This window comes from Dermacentor albipictus, unplaced genomic scaffold, assembly GCF_038994185.2.
Source record: "Dermacentor albipictus isolate Rhodes 1998 colony unplaced genomic scaffold, USDA_Dalb.pri_finalv2 scaffold_14, whole genome shotgun sequence".
Taxonomy (NCBI): Eukaryota; Metazoa; Arthropoda; class Arachnida; order Ixodida; family Ixodidae; genus Dermacentor; species Dermacentor albipictus.
Genome location: NW_027225568.1, coordinates 13,069 through 35,460, shown reverse-complemented (window position 1 = coordinate 35,460; position 22,392 = coordinate 13,069). Strand labels below are relative to the sequence as shown.

The 22,392-nt window shown below is 45.1% G+C and overlaps 1 protein-coding gene across 1 annotated transcript in view; it reads left to right on the top strand.

Annotated features, from left to right (window-relative positions):
- LOC135914745 (PR domain zinc finger protein 12-like) overlaps positions 1 to 22,392 on the top strand; it is a gene marked incomplete at its 3' end in the record, with an annotated part of 198,328 nt that overhangs the window by 163,391 nt on the left and 12,545 nt on the right. Inside the window, exon 6 of the mRNA XM_070528771.1 lies at positions 4,847 to 4,961. Coding sequence (XP_070384872.1) covers positions 4,847 to 4,961 — 115 coding nt within the window. The remainder of the gene's footprint in view (positions 1 to 4,846; positions 4,962 to 22,392) is intronic.

Below are 22,392 nucleotides of genomic sequence, written 5' to 3'. Positions count from 1 at the left end.
TTGACGATGTTCGCGCGACATCCAACAATTAATGCAGCTAGCGACGGCGCCAAGAAGCGAAAGCAGTTTTCGGTGCAGGATAAATTGAACGTATTGCAGGATATTGACGCAGGGAAAAAGCAAATCGACGTATATAGACAGCGTGGCGTCGCCCCAACGACCGTTGCGACCATCTTGAAAGACCTAGACAAAATTGTCAAGCTTCACCAGGAATCGCAACTCGCTCTACAAGGAAACGGATGCGACCGGGGAATTTTCAAAATACAGACCAAGCTGTTCTCACGTGATTCCAAGATGCCAGACTGCAAAACGTTCCCATGTCTGGCCCAATGCTCCAAGAAAAAGCCACCGAATTTGCCGATGCACTTGAAATCACTAGGTTCGACACCAGTGTGGGTTGGCCTTTTCGTTTCAGCCAAAGGAACGGAAGAACTTGGCAGGTAGCCTCGGGGGAGGAAAAAGGCTGCTGACAGACAAGGTGCACATTCCTGACGCAATGATTGTTTTCTAGAGGTGGCTGAATTGTACTCTTAGCACAATATTTTCTAAATGGATGAGACCGCATGTTTTTATCAGCTCCTGCCAGACCGGACGATGCCCTTCAAAGGGCAGCAGTGCAAAGGAGAGAAGTCGCATCTTCGCGTGACCGTCCTGCTCTGCTGCAATACAACAGGCCCGAAGAAAATTAAACCGCTCGTCATCGGCAAGTACGCGAAGCCTCGCTGCATGAAAAACGCCCTGTCGTTACCATACGACTACCGCGCCAACAAACGAGCCTGCATGACCAGTGAACTCTTTTCCGAGAGGCTCATCAAACTCGACGAGCAAATGAGGAGGCATGACCGAAGAATTCTACTGGCTGTCGACAACTGCTCTGCTCACATTGTGAATGCTTGCTTGATGCATGTTCACTTGTAGTTTCTGTAGCCAAACAACACATCGTTTCTGCAACCCCTCGACCAGGGCTTTATAAAGAGTGTGCAAGCGGAATTTCGTAAGCGACTTGCGCAGCGCTTGATTATCAACCTCCGCCTAAAGCAGCCGACTGCAATCAACATTCGTCAGGCAGCGGATACGCTCACAGGAGCTTGGTGGAACTTGAAGGTGTCCACCATTTTCAACTGATGGCGAAAAGCAGGGCTTGTCAAAGCTTGAAGCTTGAAGATAACCTGAAGGTGACCGACAACAGCACAGGAGTCCTGTGGACCGAGGTTGTGGAATTGCTTCCCGCCGCCTCTTCCTTCGACGACTACATGGAGAGTGACAGCGCAGCACTACTGTGGCGGACCTTACAACCGGAGAGATCGTTAACTGCGTTCGGGACGTCTCCAGTGAAGAGGACGACCAGAAGGAAGACGACTGTGGGTCGCCGAACACAGAAGATGAGATTGTGTCGAACATCGATGTTTAGTGAAGATGAACAAAGTGCGCATTTTCATTGCTCGGTGCAGTGACGTACCCGATGAGGTATTGCCCAAAGTGGAAAATGTAGACACATTCCTAATACGCGCCAGAATAAAATCACCGATTTCTTCAAATAGAATAGCTTCGAAATGAGTGAAACATCTTTATTTGAGAGCACGCTTGTCTGCACAAGCGTCTATCGCCAAGGTACATCATTTTCATTCCTAGGTTTGTCCCCTGGCTTATAACTGCAAGTTTTTAATTACAACAATATTTGAAAATAACGAACGATTTTCGGCGGTCCCGCATGATTCCTTATATCGAGATTTGACTGTACTGAATTACAGAGTTCAAAACCTTATACATTAGCTGTTTTCGTTCCTGTTTCTTTGTTTCTTTACATTTTGAAACACGTCTTGAAAAAACGCTGGTGTACTAAATGAAAAAAAAAAATTGCTTAGCTAGATGTCAAGTCTTTCTTTCAGATGCACGAAATCTAAGCAGAAATCAGTGCAGTGGAGTCCAAGCAAGTCTATTTCTCCGTTTTCATGTATATTTAGATGAAAGCTCTCAAAAAAAGTGTTCTGCTTAAGCAAGAAATTCTGGAATTTACCGTAATTTTGCGCTTATAACCCGCACCAATGTTTCAAAAAGTTTAACAGTAAAGTGTGGGGCTGTGGATTATACGCAAATTTTGCCACGAAGAGTGGCCAGGCTGCCCTGAAGCCACCACCATAAGGCAAGGTTCTCCACCATTCAGTTTCAGAGTTTCCCATTCTCCTCCGCTTTACTGTAAAGCGGAGGAGAATGGGTGACCGTGAGTCACGGGTGAGTCACTAGTAAAGTCACCCGTAACGTACTTTACGGGTCGCCATTTTGCATCTAGTAGTTAGTGAACAGTGCACGCGATGCCCGCAAACTCGTACGTTACTAGTTCCAGCGGCGCTTCCTCAGTCTGCGCAAAGCGCTACGTAATGTATACAGCAGTGAGCCGAATCACCGTTGCGATTTTTGGCTCGGTCGCGTTTTCCCTAATGCCGTTGCCGATGCGAGGGCTTCTCTGTCCGCGCTGTCATCCGCTGTCAAGCGAGAGCTAGCTGGGAAGGGATCCGAGTCATGTCTGATATCATGTGACTGATTCGTCCGCCATGAACGCGCGGCGTGTGAATCCAGCTTTGTCAACATGGCCGACGAGCGGGAGAACAGAGCCGTTGGCCGAAGATACTACAACGTAGACGAATCATACGTGCACGAATGGAGACTTTCTTTTTTTGCAAAGGTTTGAGCAGTGCTGTATGCAGTTACTCCTGCGGATTATACGTGGGGATATTTTTTTTTCTTTCTGGGCTATTGTAATTGGGGGTGCGCATTATACGTGCACAAATCCAGAATGTTTAGTATACACTCTCCGACCATAATTTACCACCAAAGGGCCTGAAGCAGCTGTGCAAATCGAATTATGCATTTCTTGCCTTACTGAACATGGGGGTGGCGGTCCAAATCTCTGCAGCTGATTTTGATGGCGGCAGAATGCAGAAACATTGCGTTAAGCGTAGGTTAAAAAAAGCCGAAGGGTCACATTCAATTCTGAGCCTTATACTATACATAATAAGGCATTCCTCATAACCGACTCAGGGATTCGATATTTCAAATACTTTTTATTTGAAAGAAACTTAGCGAAAGCCAAGCTTGGCGCAGAACTGTATTTGCACTAATATAATGCGAGTTTCTTTCTCTTTCTGTTTTGCTTCAAGCTTTCCAGCCTCAGAACGCACCTCGTGTTACACTCGGGTTTGTGACATTATTATAACATTCTTTTTTCGCTTAACTTTTTTTTCTTGGACTTCAGAATGTGGCGAGCTAAGCCACCAGGAAAGACCGGGATCACTATACGGCGTACGAAACCCTACTGCGCGTGCCGCCTTTGTGCATTTCGCACCGTCTCTTGTCGGTTGACTTACGACGCTGTTAGTGCCACATCAGTGTCATTACAGCGTATTATTCGCAACCTTGAGTATGACAATTGGTCCTGTTGTGCAAGCACGTAAAATGAGCTGTCTTCCAACGGCGCGGTGGATCACAGCGCAATGCGTGAAAACTGCTATCTTCGATTGTACACCACGAGCACTTCTTATGTGTGGTGTTTGGCTGCTAAGCATGAGGTCGCGAGATCGAATCCCGGCCACGGTGGCCGCATTTCAACGGGGGCGAAATGCGAAAACACACGTGTACTTAGATTTAGGTGCATGTTAAAGAACCCCAGGCGGTCCAAATTTCCAGAATCTTCCACTACGTCGTGCCTCATAATCAGACCGTGGTTTTGGCACGTAAAACCCCATTATTAAAAAAATTTAAGCTTCTAACGTGCTGCCTGCCCAACGGCCGTTTTCGCCAACAGTGACAAGGACCTCAGCAGTGACAACGAGGAAGTTGTGCATGAACTGGTTCTTTCTTTTTAATGATGACACGGCAGTTTGCAGTAATTATGAAGTAAGCACCATGCAGGCATTCGCTTTCTTCAGCATCATTTACTGTTCCTTTGCGCCATCACTTCAAGAAGCTTTAGGTAAGGGGCTCTTGTCCGACAACATAGGAAAGGAGAGTTTGTTTTTCTCGTAAGTCACTGTGTTGAGCGGGATGAAATTTCTGCGTTTAATAGAGAAAAGTCAATGTGTAGTCACTCTATGAAGTGCATTTTCGATTTAGGCCGTCGATATTTAAAAAAAAGATGTTGAATACTGAAAAATTTAGAAAAACAAACTATGAAGTTTACAACTCTGTAGCTCAGCGATCAAGAAAACGTTAAAATGTTCTGTAAACTCTATTTAATAATACACCTAAAGCAGACATATTTGATAGATTATACACCCCTGGTAAATTTCTTACTTTTTTGTGAATAGGACTTTGGTATAATGCGTAAACGGTGTCATAAATTCACTTAAAGCGTAACTTATTAAACCAAGTTTGTCTGCATTAGATGCTCTAATTGATGTAGTTGACAAAACTGCAATATCTATTTTAGGTGCAGAGTTACAAATTCATAAACTCCGTTCTTCTTTTTTTTAATTTAGCAATGCACGGAAATTTTTCTATAATCATGCAGGGCTGTAAATCAAGCTTTTGAACAAACAGTGACTAGAATTCAACTTTCTCTCTGAAATGATTCAAATTTCATTAAAATCTGTCCCTTCGCAACTTCCTAATCATAGGTTAACGAAGTTCATTGCTCAGCTAGTTGGTTCATACTAATAAATAAATTCTGGTAACCGCATGCAGTTTCAAGAGGGGACAAGAGAAAGACTGTGTCCCGTGTGTCGGTGTCTTTTCTTGTCCCGTCTTGAAACTACGCTTACCAGTATTCATTTACTCTAATCATGCGTGCTTTTATATCAGTCCGAAAAGTAACTTGCTGGAAGCTCTGATTTGTGCAACCGCCTCGCAGGCCATTCACCCGGATGAAGAGCTCCTGGTGTGGTACGACAGCGAGCTGCCTCACTACATGGGCATTCCGGATGCCTTGCTGCCCTCGGACACGCTGGAAAAGGAGAAGCCGCAAGGTTGTTCAGCGGTTTATCTTATTTGTTCCCTATCAATGTTGAAGAAAGCAGTTGTGCGCTGACGACGACAAAGATTTCGAGCAGACAAAAACAGGGTTGATGCAAACACAAAGCCCAGTCAAAATAGTGCTATTCCGTTCAATGAACGCACTCGGCATAAGTTTTCCTTGTAAGTTCCGATCGCCCATTCTCGTTGCCGCGGACACATCGAAAAGGCAGTTTACCTGGTTCACAGAAGAACTTGGCACGCACGCATTTCTGTCACTGCTTTGTAGTTTTTATCTGCACTCATAGAGGAACGCTGTTTTCGAGTGATCACTTTCACATAAATCACTTTCAAATGACGATATACTGCCTAAGCCGCCAAGCAGAACACCCGTAGCTACAGTGATGGGTGGTGCCAGATGTCCCGTCACGCAAAAGGGATAGTATTAGTGATCGACAGAGGATTCGGCCAGAGCATGTTGCGCTGTTGCCTCAACAAAGAAACAAAAAAGTAACCTATAGAACGCCTTTTTTAAGCTGCCACTCGAAAAGATTTCGTATGATCACCCAGTGCTATAAAAGCGTGCGTTCCGTGATGCAGATACAGGATCTGTTCTTTCTGTTTATGCATTGTGGTAGTGGTTCAACAGCTTTTATTTAAAAATTCATATACTGTCCTTCGCGCCTTGGTCTGTCTCGCATAAATCAGAAAATTTAGCCTGGATCCATGATATAAGAGAGTAGGGAATGAAGGTGCGAACCGCGAATCCGTGCCATGAGACCATCCCTCTCAGACCTGAAGGAAGGTGGCTTCGTAATTAGTTATAGGGTTTTAAGTATTTAAAGCGAAGCTTTGTGAACTTTGCTGGGTTTCGTGACCGTAGGCGCTGTGGCCTGGCTGTTCCCTTGCCGAATAGGCCAACCAATCACAGTGGAGCATGTGCGCTGCACGCGCCGCTGAGTTCCTTGCAGCACCACCAGATGACGTTCACCTGCGCGTCCGTAAGTCTCCCAATAAAACTAAAACTAGCAGATACCTTTATCTTGCCACCGCAGCTGCTGCGAGGAGCCTGAGATGAGGCAAGAGAGAAGGTCTGCATCTCCAAATTGGTTGGGCGCCGTCACGTGATATTTTTCGCGCCCTTTTCTCGATTTCTTCTTTTCCTCGTCTCGGCGCAGTCGCCACTATGACAGTTGGCCGTCAAGTTGCTGTGGCAGGGCATATTTGCAAATGATTTGACATGGTTTGGCTAAGTTCTGTGGCTACCCGCGTCATTGACTATTTAGAATAGAATAGACTTTGTTGACAGGAAAGACAGAGAGGTCGACTTGAGCTAGTGCGCTCTAGCCTGCTACTCTGCCCTGGGGAAGAGGGAATGGGAGTGAAAGTACTGGGATGAGTGATAATGATAACAGAAGTGGTGAGGGCTAATGTATGTGAGACAGTTGCCTTGCTAGCGCCGCTCGTCGAGCTTGGTGTCCTGCAGAAACTTGAACAACACATTAGTTTCACGCATTGAAGCTGCAGTGTCAGGCCATGGGCCGAGGATAGCTTCATCGGACAGTGGTTTCCTGCCAACGCTGGTTAGGAAACTTTCCAACGTCCTTCGCACTCGAACAGTATGTGTTCCAGTGTTTCAGGCATCTGGCAGTGTCCATAATCAGGGCTGTTCGACTGGCCGATGACGCGCGCATAGCGACGGATGCAACGCCCAGCCGAATCCTGTGTAGCAATGACGTTTTGCTCCGTGTAACCTTCGGGGGCAAACAGAATTTACCGCCTGGGTGGATCATATATAGGTGTCTGTGGACGTTGTCATCGTCGACTCTGCATGCCTTTGCAAGGTTCTGCATCAGTGCCTTGATCACAGAGTTGGTGTCAGGTCCTGAGTAGGCAATCCATACTTCATCAGAGGAAGAGAAGGCCAATCTTGCCTCGTTGTCAGCAAGTTCATTGCCAATCACACCACAATGACTAGCACCCATTGAAAAGTGATCAAGTGGCCACTTAACTCGGCACTGTGATAAAGTTCGGCGATTTCCGGCTTGAGCAGGTAATATGTTCCTTTCTTTAAAAAGCATTTTAGCACCTGTAGCGCTGATTTGGCACCGAAGAATACCGTCCATTTATGAGGTGTCTGGGTTCTCATAAAACGGACAGCCTCTCGTATTCCCGCAAGTTCGGCAGCCATAGATGTCGATTTCTGGTCTAATTGAAATCGCCGAGTAATTCGAAGTTGAGTGATGACAAATGCAGCCGTTGTGGCAGATGGTGTGACCGAAGCATCGGTATATACTTGCACAGTCCCACTATATAATGGACATATATGGGACAGGGTGAGCTGTTTCAAACCAATCGAGGAAACGTGGGATTTCTTCATAAGTCCAGGTATCTGAAGCCTCACTAGTGGTTTTGGCAGCGTCCATGGAGGTGTCTTGGAGATGTTGGTGACCTGGAGCCTTGCAGGTATAATGCTTGCGTGACATGCACTTGCTTTAGAAAAAAGCACAGTCAAGGTGGGTTCTTGGAAGTGCTGAGAGAGGATGGTGTGAGTGTCCAACCAGCAGGCGAAGATAGGTTCGCACACGTTCACAAGTCTGTGCTTCCGCTATTGTGCCCTTAGTTGACGTGCAGCGTGGCAAGCCAAGGCATATCCGCTGTGCTTGTGCCTGAAGGCTCTCCAGCGTGCGCATACAAGATGATCCCATGTTAGATAGCACACGCATGCTGTAGCGTATGTAGCCCACGAAAAGTGCCTGGTACACTTGGAGAAAACTTCGCTCAGAGGGTCCCCATCTCAGTCAAGGTATTGCACAAAGAATGTGCGTGAAGTTGGTCAGTTTAGCCCCAAGGCACAGTAAAATGTTTGGTCCTAGAAGGATTGCGGTCTATTGTCACACCAAGAAATCTGTGGTGGGTGACTAAAGGAAGCGCCTTTCCGTGGACAACGATTGGATATTGTGACATTGATTTGCGCGTGAATGCCAACCCTGCACACTTAGTTGCTGAGAGTTGCAGGCCTCTACGGCGCAAGTACATCGCCGTGACGGTAGCCACACGTTGAAGCCTGGCACGCACTTGTGGACGTGTGACCCCAGATGACCAGATACAGATATCATCCGCGTACGTGCTAATATGCGTTGTTTCAGGCAGCTCGTCTACAAGGCCCACCCGTATGACATTCAACAATATTGGGCTAAGGACGCCACCTTGCGGAACACCGCTGCGAACATCATGTCTATCAGTCTCACCATCCGATGTGGACATGAAAATGGTGCGGTCACTGAGGTAATTGTGCAGCAATGCATACATGCGGCCACAAACTCCAATATCCTCAAGCGCCCGAAGAAACGAATGGTGGAAGACGTCGTAGGCACCTTTAATATCCAGAAATATTGCACATCCAGACGACGGCTTCTCTTTCCCTGCTGAGCAGAATATGCTAGGTCGATCACCGTCAATGGACGATCAGCCTCTTTGGAATCCATTGATAAAATCAGGAAATCCACCGCTTTTCTCGAGTAGCCATTCCAGTCTACTCAGTACTATCCGCTCCATCACTTTACCGACACAGCTTGCCCAGGCCATTGGCCGATAATGTGAAAAATCATGTGGGCATTTCCAGGGTTTCAGCAAAGCCACAAGACTGAACTTCCAGTGGCCGGCCATAGTTGCTGTGTCCCACGTGGCGTTGTATAGCGCCAGGAGAATTTCTTCGGATTTTACTTCCAGATGAGAAATCGCGGAGTGTGTAATTCCATTTGGTCCTGGACAAAATGACCGGCGGGAAGTAAATATTGCAGCGTCAAGCTCGTGCATAGTAAAAGGCGCATCCAGAAGGTGATCACTAGATCGTGGAAAAGTCAATCGGGATTGCGTTGGTATACCATTAGAGGAACTCACAAATAATTTGCAGAACTCATCGGCGACTTCAACTTCGCGCCGGCCTTGCCATATGGCCACAGTGCTGTACGGGCGAAGCTGTTGTGGAGGCGATCGAAGGCTTCGCACAATTTTCGAAATTCTAGAGAGAGGTTTTGTCGGATCCAGAAAGCCACAGAATGATCTCCAGCGTTGTTTGTCGAGTTTGTCAAGGTGGGGCAGGACATGACGCTAAGCGCGGCGTGATGCAGGAGCGTCTAATGGTGATTTCGTCCTTCTGTATTTCCGTTCTGCTCGACGCCGTATCGCGCGAAGTCGCTCGTATTGGTCATCAATAGCGGATCTAGGTGAAGGCACGCTGAGATGTTTTGTTTTCACGTAATGTTGTCGCGATGACATCTTCAATATTGGATGGTGATTGCATAGCTTGACATGCGGTGTCCACAGATTCTCGAAATGTTGGCCAATCGATGGAACGCACAGTGTGCGGAGATGGGGGGTCTAATCATTTCACCTGAATATATGTTAGTAGATGGTCACTTCCATGGGTGTCGAGATCAGTACACCATCGTGTAGCAGACAGGAGGCTTTTGGAAACAAACGCAATGTCAAGACAACTGCTGTACTAAGAGCCTCGAAGGTATGTTGGCGAGCCATCATTGATCACCATCAAGCCTTGACTGAGCATTAAGTCAGCCAAGCCTCTACCACGGGCGTTCGTCGAAGCAGAGTCCCACATGGGATGGTGGGCATTAAAGTCGTCCATGACTGCGTGGGGACCTGGACAAGTTTGCAGTATGAACAGCAAATATGGACAGTGTATGCTCGATGTTGGGGGTATATATCGTCCAATTACTGAGAATATGCGCTGCTTGTACTTCAGCGTTACGTAAACGTATTCATTCGAAGCATGTGGAGGAATGTCTTTACGAAAGTACATTAACTTCCGACGAACAAAAGTGAGCACTTTGCTTAAATTGTAATTCCTTGACCACAGTGGCACATATCCAGATATGTGTAGTAAAGACGCCATGTTTGGTTCGCATACTACAGCCACAGGAAACTGGTATTTGAACATCCATCGCCGAAAGTCTGCGAGGTGGCCTTGTAGGCCTCTGGCATTCCACTGCATTATTGCAGATCTTCGTAATTGGTTTTAAAAAGATTGCGCCATGATGCCTTATTGTAGAGCCGTGAGGAGCGGTTCCAAAGCATCTAGAACATGTAGTGCGGTCTTAGCAACCGGCATCTGTAGTCCACAGAGAAGTGAACGCATCGTAGTTATGAGGTGTTTCAGCATACTTTGTACATTTTCATTTTCTATCTTGTCATTCTCAACCACCTTTGCAGACACATCACCCGACGCATTCAAGCCTGTATGTTTGGATGGGAGCGACGTACGGCCATTCAATGTCGGAGTTGGTCGGTGGAAGCGTCGTTATATGCTGCGCATGTGTTTCACGTACTGCTTCCGAAGAAGGTATATTGGGCCTGTACCTCTATCGCAGAAGCCGACTTGGCAAGCGAGGAGTTGGGCATGCGGCAGATGGTCCTTCGGTTCCAGAAATACTCTTGTCTTGCTGTCGCCTGTATCACGATCGGCGCCTGTGGCTGCGGATCGATGTAGCAGCCTGTCCGTGAGTGTTGTAGCGCATCATTTGTCGAAGCACTGACATTTCATCCTTGATTTTCTGGCAGTCTTTTCGTGTCGCTTCATGTGGACCGGGGCAATTTGGACATTTTAGGTCAGTAGCATCGCAGCTATCATTTTGATGGGCCCCTCCACACTGTTGGCGTGTTAGGCCGACCTTGCAAGCTGCGCTTACATGTCCTATATTGAAACACTTCCGACACTGGACCAGTTTTGGCACGTAAGGGCTCACAAGGTGTCTTACGTATCCAACTTTTACGTAGTCAGGTAATATTTCAGTGCCAAACACTAGCTTCACACACCGGGATTGAGTAAATCAGTGAATCTGCACTATATGTGCGGTAGAATTCAAAAGCCTCTCGAGGTCAGTGTCTGTGATTTCTTTGTCCGCATCAGACATAACACCAGTCGAGGTTCCTTTTCCATACACAAAAAAAGGAGTGCACTGGAAAGTTTCCTAGCAGCGTGGTAGCCTTTAGCGTATCGAGAATTGACTTGTTCACGTCAACAGAGAGAATATTCTTCCGTGCGTTAATTCTGCTCTCGCTGACTTGGCCTGGAGCAATTCGCTCAAAATACTCTGTTAAGCTTTGCCTGCTCAAGTTATTGAGATCGTACGTAGCTGTGGTAGGGACGTAAGTAACAGTGAATGATTGCTTACCAGTGTCCTGCCTGGGCAACGATTCACAGTCTGTTGATGTCCCCCTGAGTTTTCTCTTCAAGCTACGACCCGCGGCAAGTGTGAAATTGTTATCCGATTTCATTTCTTCAACCATTAAGCTGTCGGAAGATTCAAGTGCAATATTGGAAGGGCTAGTGCGGTCCCTTGTCTTCGATGCAGCCAGTGGTGAACAACCAGGGTTGGGATTCCTGTCCCCCCTCCCGGAGGATAACGTTGTGCCCTTTGCACAACCTCTGATGTCGAAAGACGTCTGGGACACAGGAAGTCGAAGAGACCACAGGTGTAGGCGTTCTTCTTCCGAGGCACTGCCCGCATCATTGAAGAACTCTGTTTTTGTGTGTGTGCTAGGGATTGCTTTTAAGTGTACTGAAGTTGCAAAAATGTACGAACAAAGCTTCTCTGTTCACGGAGTACGGAGCTCCGGCATGGGTAAGCTTATGCACTGGGGCTACCGTTTAAAAATTACTATTGAAATGTTGATAGCATGTTGCTGATGAACTATTGATTCAAAATCCTTTCAGTAATGCCTCAACATTTATTGAAAAAAATTAAATTATGGGGTTTAACGTGCCAAAACCACATTCTGATTATGAGGCACGCCGTAGTGGAGGACTCCGGAAATTTCGACCACCTGGGGTTCTTTAACGTGCACCTAAATCTAAGTACACGGGTGTTTTCGCATTTCGCCCCCATCGAAATGCAGCCGCCGTGGCCGGGATTCGATCCCATGACCTCGTGCTCAGCAGCCCAACACCATAGCCACTGAGCAACCACGGCGGGTAACATTTATTGCAAGTACATAACAATAACTCAATAAAGTTCGGTAGTTCTCATTAGTAAAGACATCGACTAAATGCTGGTGGCTTATGTTGAATTATTGTTGTATTAAGCCTTATCGAGCAACATTGAGATTCAAGATACATGTGAGAAATGCACACACATGTATAGGTGTGCGTTTTTTGTACATATATATTGTTTTATTTCATTTAATTTATTTGCTTTAAGGTCCCCGCTAGGAGGTATCACATGAAGGTTGGGTTTATACGAAGAAGAAATAAAACACTCAAATTTGCGAGAACAGGTACTCAATCATATTGGCAGAAAAATATGATGGGCAGGTCAAAGCGACAACAACGTGAGGAAGGCCAATCCAGTCTTTGGCTGCACAAAGAAAAAAAAGATGCTGAAAAATTAAGTTCTCACACGTGTACGGGAAACTTGCATTTGGTGACCAGTGCGAGGAGATATGTAAGTGGGCGGGGCGTTGTAAGGAGCATTATTAAGTGATCAATAGCAAAGCTTATAGAATAGACAAAGTGTCGCTATGCATCGGCCAAGGGATAAAGTTTGCAGCCCAGATTCCGCTTTGAGGGCGTTAACACTGACTTCGTGAGAATAAGATGAGTGAATGAATCTTGTGGCACGACTTTGTACCCCTTCAAGGTCATCTACGAGGCATATATATAGCTGATGCGAGGACCATATGGCTGACACATACACTAGTTTTAAACTGATAAGTTATTTGTAGGCTAGTAATTTAACGTGTTGGAGCGCGTTACAAAGGTGACGTTTCAGAAAACTGAGAGTTCTATTTGCCGATGATATGACGTTTGAAGCATGTGCATGCCATGACAGATCATTGGACTCCTAAGTAACGCCAAAGTATTTGATGTTGCTGGTTGTATAGGTTCGTTAGCACTTGTGTGTGGGAATGTAACGGGGCGCTTTTGGCGGGTAATGGAAAGAAGTTTACATTTTGTTGGGTTAAGGGTCATTAGCCGCTAGTCTCAACATTCATGGAAACTGTCTGGATCATGCTGAAGTTTTACTGCGTCGCAATGGTTAGAAACTGATCGGCAAATGACACAATTGTTAGCGAACATTCGGATTTGGAAAGATAAGTGTTGAGGAAAGTCATTAATGTATATTATAAGTAGAAGAGGACGGAGAACAGAACCTTGGTGTAAACCAGATGTTACAGGAACAGGGTCAGAGGTATGATTATTAACAAGAACGTGTTGATATTGGTTAAACGAGAATTCTTCGATCTAAACCAGAATGTTGTGGTACAAGTTTAACTGGTTCAGTTGTAATAGCAATTGTTGATGGGGCGCTTTATCAAAGGCTTTCACGTAATCTAAGAAAATGGCATCAGTTTGTATGTTGGAGCCGAGGTTAATATGTAAGTCATGAATGATAATGGCCAGTTGTGTCTCGCATGAGGAACCCCTTCAAAAGCCATGCTGGGACGGATGAAAAAAGCTATTTTTATCGAGAAATGCCATGAGAATAAATGACATGCTCAATAATTTTGTACGGGACACTTGTGAATGATATGGGGCGGTAGTTTAGTGGGGAATCTTTTTTACCAGATTTGTAGACAGAAAGGACCCTCCCCACTTTCCAATTATTTGGCATGTCACCTACAGAGAGCGAACCAGAAAAAAATAGACAGATATGGAGTAATGGTATGTCTGGTGTTCTTTAAAAGCTTGCAATTTATTTTATCGAAGCCTGTCGATGACAAAAGCTTAATGTTATCTATCAAAGACAAAATTCCATCATGAGATATTGTGATAGCAGGCATAGTACACAGAGCTCTAGCCGGTGTCGTAAGTAATGATGTGCTGGGTTCTTCGGTGAAAGCTGTGCTAAACGCAATGTTAAAGGTGTTAGTACATTCAAGGTCCCCGATGATTTCTCCCAATTCGTTAGTTAGAGTGATACCGTGTGATTCAATAGGGTTGATGTTCTTCCAAAAGTTTCGGCAATTATCATTTAACAATTTTGTGAAATAACTTTTGAACGTGTGGGTTTATTGACTGGTTGCCTGCACCCAAAAAGATCACGTTCTCGTTACGCCTGCGACAGAACGGATGTTCCACGTCCGCCGCCAAAGTCTGTGAGTGGAGCAGGCGCGTACCCAGGACTTCATTTCGAGGGGGGGGGGGGGGGGCAACCCAAGGTAACTTTTCTATACAAATGAGGGGGGGTACCTTTGCTAGTAAAAATGTGAATAACACCCACCAAGAGCCATAAAAACGCGTAAACCCGCAAAAGAGAAATTAAATAAGGTGTAGTTTACACGTAGGCCTGTGCGAAACACCTCTCCTTTGCTTGGCAAACAAAGAACCCCGTCAAGTTGACTCGCGCAGAATAGAATCGCAGGAACACTGCCAAGAACAAGTAAAGAAGCAAAAGTGTAAAATAAAGATTATTTTATAGTAGAATAGAACTTAAAAAAAACAGCAGTTGGTAACAAAGGCATACGGACCACGCGGAGTTAGGTTACTCCGCCAGCCAATCACATAAGCAAACAAAATTGTCGTCATGTGTGCTTTTCAAAATGGCATCGTACTTCATATCTCCGGAGCGTCTGCTGTTCTTGAAGAGTCTTTTCATCGGCAGAAGCAATGAGGTGTGCAATAGACGTGGAAGAAATGTATGGAGTCTTGAAAAGTCTGCGGTGCAGTTCATTTCACTGCTGCACCCGTTTTACCCATGAAACTTCACTGCCAACTGAAGTGAAACTACACAACAAATAGTTGCAACGAAGCAAGCATGTTATTTCAGTTCAATAAAGGATTATGCATTCGCCATTCCACTATAATAGGCGAGGGAAAAGGTATAAAATTACGCGCTAATAATTTTATTTTTGCAGTTACTGCCTTATTCGGGTAACAGAAAAAGTTTGAAGTATGAATTAGTTGCAGCCTCGCGGAGGAACAGTGGCTGGCGGTTATGAGGGCGTGGGCGAAGCTTCGTTGCAGACTTAAGTTGTATGTGACTATAGTAGCGTTTTCTTAATTAGCTCTGGAAGAATTATACAGAAACTTATATCTGCGGAACAATCACACCTCTTTTGGATCCCTTGTTTACTGCTCTAACAAGTGCCACAACCGACTCGTATTGTTTTGGGGGGAGTTACGTAACGATGCGTGGCCACTGCGCGCATCCCGGAAGGTTAGAAAAACACCTACACAAGCACAGCAGAGAAGTGGCTACGATAGGCGGCTCTAATGATAACTGTAGAAGCGTCACTCAGAACACATGGAATCGTCCTCCACTTGCGGCGGCGTTTTCTCTGTTTCCTCTTTAAATAAAGAGATGTTGATCCATAAATATTTTCATAAACAATTGTTAAATTTGTTAATTTTCGCTTTTCCTTCCTGTTTGGATGTTGCCTTGGTTCTCTCCCTTAGTAGATCGCCTCATTTCTCAACTCCTTGCGACTCTTGTTTTCAGTTGCCAATTTCGCTCGAAAAGTGCTGTACAATTAGGGAAAAACCAGACGAGTCAGCGGGTGACAGTCATATTGCCTATGAGTTTAAGGGTTACTTCAGGGTTTAATGATGGACGCTGTCTCACATTATAATATTTTTCACCTTATCTAAACCATATCACGGGTATATGATTCCTAAGATCTGTCAGCGTCGCGGCAAGCCGTCACTCGAGGAAATAATGAAAAAAAAAGAAAAGTTAAACGCAATTGGCATTTTCTCTGGCCGCAACTGGTTCCACGTGCATACAGACCAGCTGACCACGAACTGAATCCCTTTCCTCGTCCCTGGATCAGTCTAGACGAAGAAGGTTGAACTAACGAAGCAGCAACGATGCGCGTGACCGTTGAATAGACGGTGACAACTGAATGCATCTCGAGTTAATCGCGCGGGCACCGAATTGATGAGGAAACTGGCCTTCACATCTCAGGAGACGCCGATAACTACCGCCATCCAAAAAGAGTGAAAAAGGCAACAAAATGTTGACCGCAGAATAGCTGTCAAGTCTCAACATTTATTTGGTGGCGCTTTAGGAATGTGTGTGAGAAGTGGTGGCGTGGGCCGGGAGAGGGGGGAGGTCTGCGTCTTAATTTTGAGGGGGGGGGCGTGCCCCCCCGGGCCCCCCTGGCCCCCCCCCCCTTGGGTACGTGCCTGAAGTGGAGGCACTGGCTAACACTCCCAGGGTTCTACTTGGAAACATAAATACCCAAGAAAGTGGAAGGGGAAACTGGGCCACGGTAGCTCAATTGGTAGAGCATCGCACGCGAAATGCGAAGGTTGTGGGATAGTTCGCCACCTTTGGCAAGTTGTTTTCTCATGCACTTTCATTTCCATTAATTCATTGTTTATTTCATTTATTAACCACAAGTAATTTTCCCTATGTTGTCCTTGGTGTCAATGTTTGTTGGCTTCTTATGGTGTTACACATTTGTGGATTTCATAAATGTGTAATGTGCGTGCGTAGCGTTTTCTTTTTTCTTCGTTCTTGAATTGTATCATTATGTAGATTCATTTTATATGTGCTCTACATGCATTATGTTTCACTTGTATTCATGCCATATACGTGCGTTATGTTTGTCGCTCATCTTATAGAGACTCGGTTGACCCTTATTGAATATGTAACACTCCCCCTTACGCTCTGTCACTGCCTGTTGAAAAGGGCTGCGAACTACATCGTGCCATAAAAAGGCTCTCTGTTCGCCATCTTCATCATTTTGGTGTTGAAATGAAGTGAACTGAATTGAAATTAAAGTCTGATGTTTTACTTGCCAAAACCACAATTTTATTACGAGCCACGCCGTATAAGGGACTCTGTATTCATTTTGATCATCTGGGCTTCTTTAACGTGTACTCAGTGCTCCGTACACGTGCTCCCATTGAAATGCAGCTACCGAGCTGGGATTAGATCCCGCGCACTCGGGCTTAATAGCACAAAGCTTCAGCCACTACGCCATCATGGTGCGTGCGGTGGAGAAAGTGAAGCATGTGGTTTTTAAAGAGTGCGTTTCGCTTAGTTCTTACCGCTTAGCGTACAATAGAATGAAACAAACAGTTTGGCCGATATGTACGCCATGGTGCCCATATTTTACATGGAGGCCAAGGTCTTTTCTGTGACGTAGTCTGGCCAATGTGCTGGGAATGATCCGCTTGGCCACCAAAATCTGCGCCGCTATACTTTTCCAGTACCAAATCGTACCAGTACTGAAGCAAATGCACAAATGTTTCAACATTTGGACGACATACTATCTGTGGTTTGTCATGATGTTAAGCTAACAAGCACAAGCAGAGACAATCCTGTACTTTTCTGGTCAGTAGTTCAGTTCTCCTCGGTTGCTGCAAGTATTCGTTATTATAATTTTTTTTTAAATTGAAACGATGAAAACGGTGCGTGCGCACATGGTGCGACGTTTGCGATGTTAGAATGTTGCATCATTCCCCGTGCAGTTCGTTAGCTCTAACCGGAACACCATATTACTGCGACAAAGAAAATAGTTTTGTATTTGTTTGAACGTATGCCTGACAGGGCCCGACGGGGCACTGAGTAAGGGGGGCTTAGTGGAAGTTATAGAAACAATACAAACTTTAAAGTTCATCAAGGAATCCAAGCAGAAAACCTTTATACACTTGAAAATCACAGCAATTGTTAAGCAATAACATTATATTACAAAAGGGGTTATTTATTACAATTCGTTTCGATGTAAGCGTGTATTTGTCTGCATATATTTGTATGAATGCGTGTTTGCACTGTTGACTGGCGCATTCCTGGAGTTCGTGCGCGCTGTATTTTGAGAGCGTCCTGCATTTTCTGCGCACTTTGTATGCTTCGTGTGACTTCTTTTGCATATTGCTGCTTGTTACTCGCTTTTTATGGCCCTCTTGTTGCCTCGAAGATCAGCATGATTGCCTGCGACTCAGCCACATCAAAGGTGAGTGAGTGTCTGGAATTCCCCTTGTTCGTTTATTGCGACACGGGGAACAAAAGTGTGAAAGTGCGTAGAGCTCCTGTGCGTGTCTTCCACATGCCTCCGTGTTCGTTTTCGTTCCTAGTGCTGTCCTTCCTTGCGAGAATCGGTTCAACAGCACTAAATTTGTGGTATTGGACATGGAGTTTTGTCCTGGTTTAATTTGACAGCGCGCTTGTGGCAACATAAGGTAGCTTTCTAGCGCCAGCTAAAACAGGGCATGTTGTACGTCACGATTTCTGGTGCGGTGTTCGAGCACCGATTGAGTTAGCCTTATGAATGAGCGCTCGTGCTCTGCCCTTTAAGTGGAAAACAGTGCGATGTGAAATCATCCGAACTGTGCTGTAATCAAATGTATTTTGCTCGTGCCACGTTGTCCAGTACATGACGCGTCAGCGGGATTGTAGCAGCTAGAGGTGGTGGGATCGGCGAAAATGCTTTCTGCGCTGTTCGCCTCAGGATCGAGTGCCCCCGCGTTGTTGCAACGCCGCTGGCACGCTGTGCGGTCGACGGTCGCGCGACCGGGAAACATATAGGAGGCTGTAGTGTGATAATAAGTCAAGAATTTCATTGGTGAACATGCGATTCTACATGATAGGCGAGATAAATTAAGGGTGGTGTCACTGAATGCTGCGAAGTCATCGGGTTATGCGCCTTGCCAGCCACGTGTGTTTGTTTTCCACCAGTTCGCGCGCGTTCAACTTTCTTTTTTTTATGTTCTCCATTCGATACCATCGAGTACTTCGCGCTAACGGCTTTGCGTAGGCGCTCATTGCATTCACGGAAAAGGCAGATTCTATGGCATTCTAGGTTCTGCTTAACTGGGATAGAACATTCAAAATGATGTACTCACGTGAAACTTCAGTATTTTTGTACTTGAGTAACTGATTGATTTAACAAAGTTCCAAAACCAGTAGGGACTGAGATACTTGGGCATATCTACCGTTGCGTGCTGTTGTGCTTCCAGGCGCCATGTATGCGTCATCGGCAAAATAAACGTCAAAAGTTTGCAAGGTTTCTTGTGACCATAGAAGTAGCTAGTTATGTTAAAAAGCTATTTTTGCTCTGAATTCGCACAATATAAAGAGGACAGAGTGAAAGGGAAGTGCATCCTTGTGAACTAAATGACTTTTTGCCGCAAGCTTGGAACAATGCTTTGTTAGTGGAGCAGTTCTATAAAATACTTCTTTAAGAGCAAGCAAAACTTCAATAGCAGCAGCAAGACGAGGAGTAAAAGAAAATGCAACACTGTGCTTTTATATGAAGGAGCTGCCTTTTGGGTGTGGCCAGAACAGTTAAGTAGATGAGCAGAAATAATTTTTATACTAGGAGCTCCTTTGTAGCTCTTTTGGCTGTTGCTTTTGGCGCATCGTGGCTTCACACTTTAATACTGACATCTGATTTCAGATTCATGATGAGCCGGGAGACACCACAACCGGAACGCAAAAGGTGAATTCGTTTGGCCATTCGTTGTATAGCATCACCATCAAATGCAATTATGCCATGAGAATGTATTGCGAGGAGCAGAAGAAAAACATTGCTGATGCAACGGCAAGCATTTCCTCCTTTGATCTATTGGTGCACAGTTCCATCGGTAGCAGACGTTATGACTTTAATCACTCAGCTGAAAGACTTTGCTACTGCACCGGTACTGGGAGTAAATTTTGGTATCACTTGCGAAGAAATTAAGCGTAGGATGTGCCTTTTCAGAGTATATGCCTGATGTATGATGGACGTTTACAAACTTAGTAATATTGGTACGCACCATAAATTCGGAATAGGCGTACACATTAGGGGTCAACATGAGTGCACGTCTTTCTAGTTTTAGCAGTATAAATATATTATGTCCTATGCCGTACCGAAATGCACCGCTAGGGGCGTCAAACCAAAAATAGCAGCACCCATTGAGAAAAAATAAGGGTGTAGCAGGGCTAGTCAAGCTGCTAAAATGCAGCTTTTTCTCGCTATTCTCATCATTTAGGTACATTTTTGTTATGTACTGATGTACCAGTATGGTGAAATAAAGCAATCTCAAAGAATGCGCAGTGATCCGGGCTTTCTGCATTTCAAGGGCCAAATTCGAAAAAGATTGATGCAGAGCTGGACGTTGTGTAATGCCGGTCACTGCATAACGTAGTCAACTCGGCATGAATCTCCTTGGCTATATGTCTCTTAAGGTGTAGAAAGCGGACCACGGCTCATAAAACAATTCGAAATTGGGAAATTGGGGGGGGGGGGAGGCAGGTGGCAGGGCTCCCCTCTGGATCAGCCACTGCATGCCCTCTGCTATATTGGCAATCCTACCGTAATGAGAACAAGTGGTGCATGTTATCCTATTCTTCAGCCAAGTGCATTCCTTATTTTGTAGTAAGGCGACACTAATGACATCCTAATTAAATTTAAACTGAAAAAGCATCAGTTTAAACATCTACTTCTGTTGATATATAGGTAGTCGGTTGATTATTACAGAAAATTAAGCTCAAAGATCTGCTATGCCTCATTGTGACATCATGAATTTCAAGTATTTTTACAAACTTGGGTAGTTTCGGTTCAGTAAAAGTTCGTGACACTTCTTAATTTTGGTTTTCGGCTTTGTTGGAGTACACTAAAAAACACCTTTATTTGTAAAAAGAATTAGCTACACCTGAGCAGACACCATAAGAATCCACGATGTCACAGCAAGCTGGTGCGGTAACTTCAAGGCAGCAGTGCCACCAATCTTTCTTTTTGCAGTTTACTCAGCCTCTTGTCACGGTACGAGTGAATCCCTTTGTATTGTAGGAATTTACAAATACATCAAATTATTTTTCTCTTTAGTGCTCACCCGCCGTGGTTGCTAAGCGGCTTTGGCATCGCGCTGCTAAGCAGGAGGTCGTGGGAACAAATCACCGTATTTTGATGGGGGTGAAATGCAAAACTACCTGCGTAGCGTACAAGTCGAGGTGATCAGAATTAGTCCGGAGTTCCCCACTGTGGCGTGCCTCAGTATCACATTGTGGTTTTGGCACATAAAGCCCCAGAATGTAATTAAAATAATTTCTCCTTAGTGCTCCTTTAAGCTGTACCATTCATTATCTTCGTAAAAACTGGTGCTCAAGCTATTCTCCATAAAAATTTAGTTAACATAGTAGATATAAGTGTCCATTTACAATTGTAATTAGTGGTGATACGTGATGAGCATTCTTATGATGGTGGAACTAAGGGGACAGACAGAAATGGGATACATAGTGTGAGGGCATGATGATGCCCGGTGAACTGGCTGAGTCTCCCTCGAGGTCCCTGACGTAGACATCGACGTAGACATTGACATGGCTGAAAGGGTTACGTGCTTGTTAAAGTTGCGCTTGTCCACCAACTTCTGAGTTCGGGATCTTGTGCTGCCTATGCTTTGTGAGTCAATATAATTCATGAGGTTGTGGTTGGCACACGCTGTCTTTGTGGCTTATGTACACTTCATACCGTAGAGTAGAACCTCACATGTTACTTATGGAATACAGCAGGTGAATCTGATCTGTAGTGGTAATCTTATTACCATTGACATTCATCATCCTCTTCGAGCTCCTACTGCTGCTTGCCAACACAAGCAGCAGCAGTTGCCCAAGATGTCATTAAAGAGGTTCATCGAAGAGTCGCATATTCCCAGGGTGATGTACACAGTGACTCAAACTGGTCCAACGGTTGATTATGAACCCACTTCCCTCAACCTAGCAGCCAGATACTCTGCCCATTGACGCAAATGCCGGTAAAATGGTTAGAGACAGACACCCGAAAGTATGAAGTATGCTAAGAATGCTAATTGCATTAAATAATGCCAGATGTTTTGGGTTCTTTGGTTTACTTATTATTTTTCTTGTTAGGACTGGATAAATCCTTGTTTTTCTGAAATGTGGCATCCAAACAGCATAATAAGCTAGTATGCAGCCAAGTAAGATTAGCATTCCAGATCTGCAACAGGCACTATTGTTGCGATTTATTTGCAGTACGGCTATTGTGTAAATGTGCTTAAAGAGCTTAAAACTGTCTTGCCAACATTTACCTAAACGTGCAGGTTCACTTAGGTTAGAGGAGTGCGCATTCAGGAGGTAATCCTGGTGAGGATTGCCATAGAGGCTTGTTGGTTGTTATAGCGATGTGTGTGCCAAATGTGCCTTTCTGTGGTCTTTGTTCAGCTTGCGCTACAACAAAATAAAATATACAGTACCAGCATAGCGCTGTGTGTGTCAGATGCGCCTTTCTGTGGTCCTTGTTCAGCTTGCGCTACAACAAAATAAGGTTATCCTGGTAGAGCTTACCATTGCCTGCCATGGTGGACCAGGAAAATTTGGAGGGGCCTTGCTTCACCGTATATTCACTGAGGAGGAGCTCATGGCCTATTTACTTTTTGGGAATAACAACACCGAAGGGCAAAAAGAGGCTCTTGACCCAACCACGGTCAACGCTGTTATAGACAAGTACCATAGATCCTTTCCCGTTGCATTTTTGAATTCA